Here is a 12,052-nt window from a genome sequence, read left to right on the forward strand (position 1 = left end):
GAGGCTAGTGCCTACCCACCCAAAATGGAAACAAAGCCAAACCAGTTATGTGTGACATAATTGTGAATCTGGGGAAATTTTCAGAATTTGCACAAGTAACAAAAACCAAAACAATAAAACCCCACATTTAACTTAGGTAGGTGAATCAGCCAGAGGAGCAAAAACAAGTTTTTTTCAAAGGAGATCTGCATGGAAGTCACTGTCCAGTAGGCATGAATAAATCACAGGTCATATATTTAATCCAAGCTGCAGCTCATAGCTTAAGGGGGAAAACAGTTAAACGACATTACAGTTTTCATAGCCTCCATTTCAAATGCATGATTTGAATGCTGAAGTAGAGAGTTAATGGAAACTAAACACTCTGGAATGCCACATAATTAACTTTGAGGAATATTACTTAACCTTTGTAAAAATTTGCACATTCTCTTGGGGATAGCATTGAAGCTTTAACAGTGGTAACAAACACTTCCTTAATTGCTTTGTTGTGTATTTTAGGAGAGTAAACCCATTGGCATTGATGTGGCTTAGAGTACAGATCTACATCCGAAGTAAAGGAAACAACTAGGCATAGTGGCACACGCCAATAAAACTAGCACTCAGGAGGCTAAGGAGAACTGCCAGTTCTAGGCCAGCCTGGACTACATTGTAAGACCCTGCTCCTACCCCTACAGAAAAGTAAAGGAAACACAGGGCTAAAAGTATCATTTTAAACACAAATTCACTAGAGATCTCATTTTCATATATTAGAAAGATACATTAAAAATTTAAAACCAATCCATCACAGATTTTAATGTCTACAATTTAGTCTTCATCACATAAATATTTATAAATATGTATTTGCAAAATTGCTATTCTTAAAACATTTATTTCTAACACATGAAAATTTCTTACAAGTGATTTAAGGGAAAAATACCATTCCATTTGAAAACGTACAAGTAGACTTCAATGTGTGATTATACCAGCGTAACCAGATTAAGAAAAAGAAACACACTACTGTGTTAGATGCATTATCAATTAGAAACCATGATAATATGTCTTAATGTGGTTACCAAATGCACGCTCTTGCTTTTTTTCAGTCATTCTCAGAACCATTTGGAGGTAAGAAAACCAATGCATCATTGAAAATATGTCCAAATGCCCTAAGCCGGTACACCCCATACATCATCACATGCATCTGATTAGGAGTCAATCCATTAAAAGTAACAGCCGTATCAGAACAGCATCCTTCAACTACCTGGTTTGGGTGGTTAGTCATTGCCTCTTTAATGAAAAGCCCAACAGATTTGGTATTAAATACATCTTTTCCATTGGCGTCTTCTGCATTTTCTGCAAATACTCCAGCATATTTCAGGCAGACTGCTAGTTGCTTATCTTCAGATATCTTCCAAATCATCCCTCCTTGTTCAGGACACTTTTCAGGAACATTGAGAAGGCTGTTGAGTCTTTTCATTGATTCTATGCTTAAGACAATTCCTCCATCCACACTCACATATTCAAGGTCTCCAGATTTTACAGCGTGTCCTAGATAGAAAGGTTGTGATGGATCCTTTTTTAACAAAAAATATTTTAGATTTTCAATAACAGCAAAAGTAGTGGGGCGTGCAAGGAAGAACCAGTTGTACTGGTCTCTGTATTTATCAAAAGCATATTTGTAAGCCTTCCTCATCATTAACCACATGTCATTCGTGTCCACATTAATTGACTCAAACACTTTAACATTTTCAGAACTGAAGAACTCTGCTTTGTCACAGTGTTTGGTCCATGTCTCTTTTACTGCAGCCCAAAGACTCACATCTTTGGGTTTTACAAGAACAATACAGTATACCTGGAAGCTCTTACTAAGTTCCATACGTTCAGCCTCTGAGATTTTCAAGATATCTTCTTTGTTAGGAGCTTGCAGGTGGTGATGCTCATGATGGTGTGTTCTGTTTCCGTGACCAATCCTAATGTGGCCTAGCATAGTGATCAAGGCACAGAAGATGCTTCCAAGCATCACACCCTTCAAAAATGAACTGCTTTCTGAAAGCATTTTTCCTGTAAAGAAAAAGACTTTTCAAACAGTCTAATAATTTCACTTGGTTATTTCTTATATACTTACAATTTGCCCTTAATGTTTAAAAGCAGGTCCAGATGCTTGAAATCAGGTGGGGAAACTCCTTCATGGAATAGAATTTGCAGTTGAGGGGGGGCAATTTTTGCATATCAGCATTTATTTAACCAAGAGGCAAATCAAAGCCTTAGCCTAGAAACCAATGTTATAGACATTGTTTTTCCATCATTCTCTAAAAATTTTGTGTGAGAAACTTGTACTATGTTTTTAAGTACCTCTGGCCATTACAAAAGCATTTTAGATCAAGACTTTAAGTTGAACAGATACTCAATTTAAACTGAAATTTCTCTCTTTTTTTTTTTCAAGACAGGGTTTCTTCTGTGTAGCCCTGGCTGTCCTGGAACTTGCTCTGGAGATCATGATGGCCTTGAACTCAGAGATTCCCCGTCTCTGCTTCCTTAGTGAAATGCTAGAATTAAAAGTGTATGCCACCACCACTACCAGTCTCAAATTTCTCTTTTCAACCTAGTGCTTTATTTAACTGGTGGCTAATGTCCTAAGGCATTTTAAGCAATCTAAATCATGTTTCTTGTGGTTAATATCATATGTTATTAATTATCATTCTGCCCCTAAGATTAAATGTCTTACAATGCAGTATACCAACTACTGACATAATAAAAAGCCCTCAATGGAAAATTGTTTGGAGAAAGAAATCAATATAGGTATATTTGGGGGATATCAATGAATATTTTTATCTACTCAAATGTTATTTTCTTCCTTGGGGAAGTAAGCGGGGGTCCTACATTTTTAATTTCAACTAGAAATGTATAGAAATGTCAATGTAAAAAAGACAGCTGAAAAAATATTATGGTTTACATTTTTGCTAGTAAAGGCTGAAAGTTTCCCAATTTCCCCTGCAACTCCACAAAGTTCTACTGTGCTCCTTAGATTTCCACTTGTCTCTTAAGGTTGAAAAGGACCTCAGAAGTTATCTAATGTCATTTTTCTCATTTAAAAATATGTTCAGTTATGTGTCATTTTTTTGTAAATATATGGGGTTGGGGAGATGACTCAGTAGATAAAAGCTTGCTATGCAAGCATGGGGACCTGTGTTGCAGTCCCAGCACCTATATAAAAAGCTGGGCAAGGCAGGAAGCTATCTGTAACCCCAGCACTGTGGGTTGGAGATAGGGGATCACAGGGGCCTGCAGGCCTTCAGCACATTCCTGGTTCAGGAAGAATAAAAGGTGGGGAAATGATAGAGCGGTTATCTGAAGTCTGTCTTTATCTGGCCCTAAATCCCAACTCTGTGACTCCCCCCTCCCCCACCTAATGCCACACATGTATTTCCTTTAAATAGGGAAATGGAGGACAATAAAGGTTAAGTAACTGACCCAAAGTCACAAAGGCTATCAGTGGTAGAAGCGACCTATAAATGAGAAATCTACTAAGCATAATTGATGCTTACACCAAATTTCTCTACAATGCTACAAGGATACTACATTGACAGTTTTCTTTCTTTCTTCTTTTCTTTTTTTGAGAAGAGCCTCTCACTATGCAACTCGAGCTGGTCTTGAACTTGTGATCCTCCCACTTTATTTGCCCATGTGCTGGTGTTAGTGTGGCACTACGTCTGGCTCCTGCTGTTTTCTTAAACAGGAAATAAACTTTGACTTGCACCACAAAGCCAGCTGTGTGATGGGAAGGTGCAATTTCTGAGTGTGTTTGGGAAAGTGGGTGAGGAGAGGCAAGATGGTACTTTCCTCCTGTAATCCAGAGCACTTGATCAATAAACAATTCCCACAGGAAAGGGGAAACAACAGAAAGGCTATGCCTCAAAACAGTGTTGCCGGGTGCATCTTAATATTAATTGTTATAACTGCAGTTCTTATCACACAATCATTACTTCTGGCCAATACACAACAATCCAAACAAATCCCTTCACCTGATTTTGTGTCAGAATTTTTCCTGTCACGGATACTCCTCCTGGCGGCAAAACTACCATTAAAACTCAAAACGTCCACAAATTTCACACAAAATTATTTGCACAAATTATCCTAACATTTTTTCCTCTGTCGAAGAATAAAAAAAATATAACATCAGCGATCCACACGATAGGGTATTTTCTACAGAGTAGAAGGGAACTTAAAACTTCACACAGTGAAGGCAGAAACTTTGTTTTTGAGATGAACTTTTTTTTTCAAGGAGAGAGTGGACGGAGATCAAAATGGAGACTGAGTACAGAGATGGGCTTGAGTATTTCAAGATCCCATTGAGGGGCCAGGGGCGCGCCTCTAGGAAGGCTGCTTGCTCTTCACCATTCCCGGTGGGTCCTCCCGCAGCACCTGCCAGGGCATCCCGAGTGGAGCATGCTGGGAATGGGCTAGGGCCCAGGCCTTCCCCTAAGGAGGGAGGGGAGCAGCCGCTCCGGGTTGCGCTTGGAGTGGGGACAGCGGTCTTGGCACTCACCGCGTCTAGAATGGCTCAAGGGCAGGGAAGCGCAGCCTTACGCGGCTTTCCTCTCACGTCCACGGGCCCCTCAGTTACGCTCCTGACCAGGCTGCTCTAGACGGAGGCGGTGTCCTCTCGTTGGTTTCATTAAAGAGCGGGCAATACAGGAAGCTAAAGGGGGGCGGGATGGGGGTGGGGGAAACGGACTCCCGGACGCTGAAAGGACCCGCCCCGCGCTGAGTTCAGACCTGACGTAACCCTCACGCTCAACTGTACCCAATGAGATGCCCCGAGGGGCGTGCGTATGCTAGACCCGCCCACATGCTCCTCCTTGTCCGCCTATACTGGGCGTGGAAACTGCCAGAATGGGAAAGCAAGTTATCTGTCTGTTGTAGATTTCTGGATCTTTTCTCTAACCTTTTGTAGTGTGTTGATACTCTTGTGGTGACAAGAGGGTGTTTCTCCCAGGATTTCTGGCCTGGAATCAAAATGCAAGTCATTGAACTAGTAATCGTTTTGGACAGAAAGAATTGGCTCTGGTTCCTGGAGTGGTGGGATTTGAAGCCACATAGCCTAGTGTCTATCTAATCTTTAGCCAAGTTTTTTGATATCCTGGAAAAGTGACTTCAGTTTCACTATGCCTCGGTTCCTTCCTTTATTATGTTTGGAAAATATCACAGTAGTGCCTCACAGGTTATCAGTTAGTGTATATAACTTCCCTAGCAAAAGTTCAAGTGTAAACTACTCGTTTAGTAAATGTTGGCTCTTTCTATTCCACCCTGTATTGCTAGCACATAGTGCCGGAATGCAAGAGACAAATATTTGTGGAGTTAATGAATGTTAGAAATACAGGTGAGGAATCAGGCCCAATACAGGAGAAAAGGTGCTTCCGAAGGGCTACCTTAGATGCAGAGGTGGGTGTAGAATCCAGGTCTAATTAGGACTACAGAACCAATAAATACAGTCTTTTGAAGTGCTCTTTTGTAGCTGGTGCTGTTGGGTCACACTTGTAATCCTACCACTGGGGAGGCCACGGCAGAAGGATTGAAAAGTTGAAGGCTAGCTTTATAGCTATTCAAAATGTATTGTCACTAGATTTGGTTCAAGTAACATTGAATAGTGACTTGGGCCCAAGTTCCTGAAAACACATACATTTGAGTGGTGCCTGGCAATGACCTACGTTAAGTACAATGAGCAGTTCAAGAAATACTGTAATGACACCTAGATTGCAAGAAATTATCATTTTTAATCTGAGGGCTATAGTCTTACCAGGCCTTGTCTTTAAGGTAAAGAAGTTCAAAATGTCCACTGCTGTTTACAAGGTGAAGAGAAATCAAGTGGCTTTGGCTTTGTTCTACACAGACTCTATGTGGGTTTGTTTTTCTGCAGAGGTTCTTTTACGATTGCTTTGCCTCTATGTTGTGTATTAGGGGCATTTTATTTTTCCTCTTCACTGCAGACATCCAATTTATTCATATCCTAAATTTTTTTTCCAGTATCTCACCCACCTCACCTTCTTCCACAAACTTTTTGGTTCACATCTTCATCATCTTCCTCATCTTTTCCCTGAGCAATTGAAGAGTCACTCTCTATACCTTCTGTTTCTCCAGAGACTTGCGAAAAGCCATGAATGGGGAAGTTGTACAGGTTGCCAGACTTCTTTGTTTCAGTTTCTCCAGTAATTCCTTCTCAATGGCATTGCCATTAATGCCTTCCTTCTCTTCTTTCTTTTCCTTTCTTTTTTTCCTTTCTTTTTTTTCTTTTGACCTTCTTACTTGAAGGACCAACTGTACTCTATTACAGTGAAAGTTTTTTATTTGAATTAGATATTGGGTTATCTTGCCAAATATCTACTTACATTTGTGTTGAATGAAGTAGGACTAGTAAATTCAATTTTCATCTGTTTGTTGCTCATTCAATAATGTTATTTCTCTTCTTTAATGGTAGTACACTATTTTTGCAGGGGACACAGATGATCAATTTCATAGCCAATCAGACTGTATTCATTCCTTCAAAAGTCCCCCATGTTGCTTCTTGTTTTTCGCTCTGTGTGATTATGGTTAGTTAAATGCTATATTAGAAATGAAAATAAACACGAGTAGCTGCAAAAGCATGCAACCTCATAAAGAGTGCAGCAGTTAAGGCCTCCTTTGTAGATTAGAGATGGTTCACCTTGCAGCAAGTGAAAGCACTACGTCACCCAGGCCAGCAGTGGTAAGCTTGCTAACAGTGGAATTTCCACACCAGTGGGAAGTTGAAAAACAGACTTAGGGCACATTGTCTACTGCTGATCTCTCAGCCAGGTAGTATGGGTAAGAAACCATTAGGAAGTGCTGAAAATTAACAAACACACAGGTTTACAAAGCAATCCTAAAACCAAAACTCTCAATGTGGAAGTTTGCTCTTGAGAGGAAATCCTTAGTTTATGATCTTTCCACACACCCATGCTGGAGATTATGGAAGAAAATTTTTCTTTTTCTTCAAGGATATGTTCTCTCCAGTTTTGATATGTCAAACTTTTCTACTTTCTACAAATTAGGTTTAGCATTCAACTGAAAGGACTACAAGGTCAAGGGCTTGTACAAAGCTGCTGCCGAACTGAGACCACTGTTTGCTCAGAACTGGGTTTTGTTCCTATTTTAAGGAACAAAATTGCTTGTTTCGTACTTGTTTTTCTCATTCTGTTTGCTTAAGATCCACATTCACACTCATACCTTTGCAATTAAACTGGATTGTTAGCTTGACTAGAATGAGAAGCATCTAGGTAATTAGTAAAGCGCGCGCGCGCGCACCCGCGCATGTGTGTGTGTGTGTGTGTGTGTGTGTGTGTGTGTGTGTGTGTGTGTGAGAGAGAGAGAGAGAGAGAGAGAGAGAGAGAGAGAGAGAGAGAGAGAGAGAGAGAGAGAGAGAGAAAGCATTTCCAGAAAAGACTAAGGGGGCAAGGCATGTCTCTAGATGTGGATGGTTGTGGGTGGTGCCGTTCGTTCCATAGGCTATGAGCCTAGGTAACTAATGTGTCTAAGACCCTGTGTTCAGCGCCCAGTTCTGCCGAGAGAAATAATGGTGATTAGATTGGCAGAATGTAATTAGTAAAAATGAGTCATAGATACTTTGAACTTCACTTTACTCTCTATGCTTCCATGTTTATTTAAAAACTATTCATAATTAGGGGCTGGTGTGGCGGTGCAAGTCTTTAATCCCAACTCTTGGGAGGCAGAGGCAGGGCATTTGAGTTTAGCCAGGTCTACATAGTGAGTTCCAGGCTAGCCAGGGTTGCATAGTGAGATCCCTTCTCAAAAAAAATTAAATGTTTTTGTCCATGTAACAATGGAGGTCACTCAAGAATTGGAAAGTTTGACTGTTATGTTAGAAAAGCTAGTTGAGAATATCTGAGCTCAAAGAGGCAATGGAGGAATTGTGATAGCTTTATAATGCTTTTCTAATCCATGGGATTTATTAAATGGAACACAGCTAAAGCATTTGGCAGCTATAATTTAAAATAACTTCAAAAAGCTTTTGACAAGATGTTATGACCACTTCTGGAATTCCCTAATAGCTCGGGATTACCTTGAAGTTACAGACATACTATCTCAGCTTTCCATATGCTGGTGTTGCAAGCATGAGGCAGGCCTGTCTGAACACTGGTTTTGTTGTTGGTGTTGTTGTTACAGTTTGTGTGTGTATGTATGTGTGTACAGAGGTATGCACATCATGCGTGTGGAGGCCTGGGTGCCATTCTCTGGAATGAGCCCTCTCTCTTTTGAGACCTGGTTTCTCATTTGTCTGGATCTCACCAATTAATTTCAACTGGCTGGCCAGTGAGCCCTAGGGATCCTCCTGTCTCTATCTCTCAAGGACTGGGATTATAAGCACATACCATCATGTTGTCATGTGGCAGACTTTCACTGGAGAGCTGCAACACACACACACACACACACACACACACACACACACACACACACACCTGGTTATCCAGAAAGGGAGTGCATTACAGACCAAAATAATGACTGCACTAAAGTCTAACTCAGTAAGCCAACGAGTTTGTAATACGGTTACTAACAGAACACGGGGGAGGATTTACTTGCAAAGAGCACAGATGTCTCAAAAGCAGCTGTGTCACTGAAAAGTCTACTCCCAAACAGGTGATGACCCACAAAAGTCGCATTCCTGGAGCTTTCTAAACAACTGCACAGTGGAAAAAGAACTAGTCCCTGCCTTTCAGCTGTTCAGGGCTCCCTCTCCAGCAACTGTTTACTCATTCCCATACTTTTGAGGGGAGCAGGAGATGAGAAAAATCTGCATGATCTTTTGTCTACCCCAGGAGTCTCATGATCCCCCCCCCCCCCAGGGAATGCTTCACTTTGGAGGTAACTGCCACACAGCACATGCTTGACATTTTTACATGCACTTTGGGCTTCATCAGGTTCCCATGCTTGTAAGACTATGGAGCCCAAATCCCTCATTATTCCTTTCTTTTGTCTTTGAGACAGAATTTCATGTAGCTCAGGCTGACTTCCGATTCACCAAGTAGTAGAATTCCTTGAATTCCTCATCTCCCAAGTGCTGAGATTACAGGTTTGGACCACCACACATAAACTTGAGCACTGTTTTTAAGGAAATAGATACACTTTAGGACCTTGAGTCCTTTTCCTTTCAATAGATAATGCCTTAAAAATAGGAGACTCCAAATATCCTACCCGAAATATTTAAAAAAGAAAGAAACAGGAGACAATGGATAAAGGATATTAAGAAAATTGTTTTGACATTTCAAAAGCATGGATTTTTAGGGACATGGTGAAGTGGGATGTATTTTATAAAATAATAAATTTGCAAAAGATCTAAAGGAAGCAATACACAATGAAATCTCCAAATTGATGACTATATTAAATTCTTTGTGAATAATTCAAACCTTGTTGACATGGAGAATAAGCTATAAGGAAGTCTCATGGGTATGGGTTTAGTTATATTCACTGGCAGCTATAAATATTAACTGTAGTTGCTCTGAAACTACTTATTGATATTATGGAAGGTCTTGCATGGTGAAGCTGTAGACATTAAGGTTCATTGCTAAATATGTAGATAACTTACATATGCAGATTTAATGACATGTAAGTAAAATATAATAGTGGCTGGAGTTCTCTGGAGTAGCAGACCCCTGGAGAAAAGTATTTGGAAAATATGGGCAAATTATCTAATGCCATCCTCTTTCAGCTATCAGTTAATTTCAGGACTCCCACCATATTCAAATCTTAAGTCATTTATATAAAATGGTATAATATTTGCATATAATCTACTCGAATTCTCCTGTGAACTTTAAATCATCTCTAGATTGACTATAATAAATAATACATCACAAATAGTTTATAGTTTTTTTTCTTTTCTTTTCTTTTCTTTTTTTTTTTTAGTTGGTTTTTTCGAGACAGGGTTTCTCTGTGTAGCTTTGCGCCTTTCCTGGAGCTCACTTGGTAGCCCAGGCTGGCCTCAAACTCACAGAGATCCGCCTGGCTCTGCCTTCCGAGTGCTGGGATTAAAGGCGTGCGCCACCAACACCCGGCTAGTTTTTTTTTTTTTTTTTTCAAGACAGGGTTTCTCTGTGTAGCTTTGCGCCTTTCCTGGAAGTCACTTTGTAGACCTGGCTAGCCTCGAACTCACAGAGATCTGCCTGCCTCTGCTTCTGGAGTGCTGGGATTAAAGGCATCCGCCACCACCGCCCAGCTAGTTTATAGTTCTTGTACTGAGAGACTAATGACAAGGAAAATAGCCTGCATGTATTCACTTCAGTCACCACTTTCCCCCTTCCTTCTTTCATTCTTTCTTTTTTTTTTTGAGACAGAGTTTCAAAACTCCCAATGTAGGCCAGGCTGGCCTCAAATTCATAGAGATCAGCTTTTTCCCTCTGTTTTCTAAATGTTAGGATTAATGATGTGTGCCACCACATCTGGTCCTGAGATCTGTTTTTCAAGGATTTTTTTTATCCTTAGTTATATGGCTATGGAACCATTTATATGTAGGACTGACTGTATGAACACCCATGATTAAGTTCATGGTGTCAGTGGCTTGGAGAGAGTTTAAAACCAAACTTCAGTGGGGGAACAAAAGTAATCCACTCTCAAGTTTTCCTTCTCTTTCCAAGTTGGTAGATAAAAAAGGTCAGAGCATGCCTATGTGTGTGTGCATGCATGCATGTATGAGAGAGAGAGAGAGACAGAGAACAGAGAGACAGAGACTCAGTGGGTAAAAGTGCTTCCAGCTCAAATTTAAGGACTTCAATTAGAGTCCCCAGACTGACTCAGCGATATTCTTTGACCTCCACACAACCCTTTAATAAAAATAAAATATGAAAAATATTAAAAAGAAATGAGAAGCAGAAAAGAGCCAGAAGATACTTTTTTTTTAAGAATTTTTTTCTGCAGTGATGGCCAGGCTGGTCTGCAGAGTGAGTTCCAGGACAGGCTCCAAAGCTACAGAGAAACACTGTCTCGAAACCCCCCCCCCCAAAAAAAAAAAAAGACTTTTTCTGCTTGTGTTTGAAGGAAGGGAATGGGCATATCAAGTTCTGTAGTGGTTCAAACTGAAGAGGTAAGGATATACTGATGGGACTTGTATGGAATTTTTAGACTCAGCCCCACAGGAAAATGTGAAGCTCTTCTCATGAAATGTAAAGAGTTTCAATGGGCTCCATCAACATCTTGTTGGGATGGGAGGAGATGGAGCTTATGGGGCCCTGCTCCTTCTTGAGGATCTACAGGTAGATAGATAATCATTGCTGGGAGAGAGGGAGACATAGTCTTCAGTGGTGTAATGGATCCCTGGGCCGTGGGCACACTAGCAAAACCTGAGCTATTCCTGCAATCCACTTGCTGGTAAAAAATGCTTTTATATTTCTTTTTCTATGAAATATTCTGTTTGTGTTTCTGCTAGTTCTACTGGATACCTTATGCTTTTAAATTTTTAATTGATTTATGTATTGAAATTATCAATCATGGGTCTGGAGAGATGGCTCAGCAGTTAACAGCACTGGCTGCTTTTGCAAAGGACTCGGGTTCAGTTCCCAGCACCTATATGGTAGCTCACAACTCTCTGAAACTCAGGCTTTAGGGGATCCGACAACCTCTTCTGGCCTCCATGTATACCAAATGCCAGACAAGTATGTGGTACACACACACACACACACATATATATATATAGGAAAAACACTCATACAGAAAATGAAATAATTCTAAAAATGTTTTTAAAGCTATCTATCTTTTGTAGTATGAATATTAGCTATTTTTAAAGCCTAGTCTTTTGCTTGATGTTTGGTATTTAGTTATGTAGACATTATAAACATCATACAGTTAAGTTGGTCCATCTTTTCCTTTAGTTTTTTTTTAAGATTTATTTATTTGAGAGACTGGTTTTCAATCTGGATCATATGGAGCAATAGACATTATTTTTACCAGAAGGGAAGAACATGGTAATATTGATTAAGAGCAAAATATTGGTCATTGTCATTTCAGATATCTTATTTAATCATAGCAGAAACACTAAGCAAGCTTAATCCCCAGCACC

The 12,052-nt window shown here is 40.1% G+C and overlaps 1 protein-coding gene across 1 annotated transcript; it reads right to left on the reverse strand.

The window, feature by feature from the left end:
* Positions 1 to 217: 217 nt before the first annotated feature.
* On the reverse strand, positions 218 to 4,714 carry C1galt1c1 (C1GALT1 specific chaperone 1). The gene is made up of 2 exons (XM_028893720.2): positions 4,520 to 4,714; positions 218 to 2,034 (listed from the first exon to the last, which is right to left on the reverse strand). The coding sequence occupies exon 2, from the start codon at positions 2,027 to 2,029 to the stop codon at positions 1,073 to 1,075; it is 957 nt and encodes a 318-aa protein (XP_028749553.1). The 5' UTR covers positions 2,030 to 2,034; positions 4,520 to 4,714; the 3' UTR covers positions 218 to 1,072.
* Between the last annotated feature and the right edge of the window lie 7,338 nt (positions 4,715 to 12,052).

Source organism: Peromyscus leucopus, chromosome X, assembly GCF_004664715.2.
Source record: "Peromyscus leucopus breed LL Stock chromosome X, UCI_PerLeu_2.1, whole genome shotgun sequence".
Lineage (NCBI taxonomy): Eukaryota > Metazoa > Chordata > Mammalia > Rodentia > Cricetidae > Peromyscus > Peromyscus leucopus.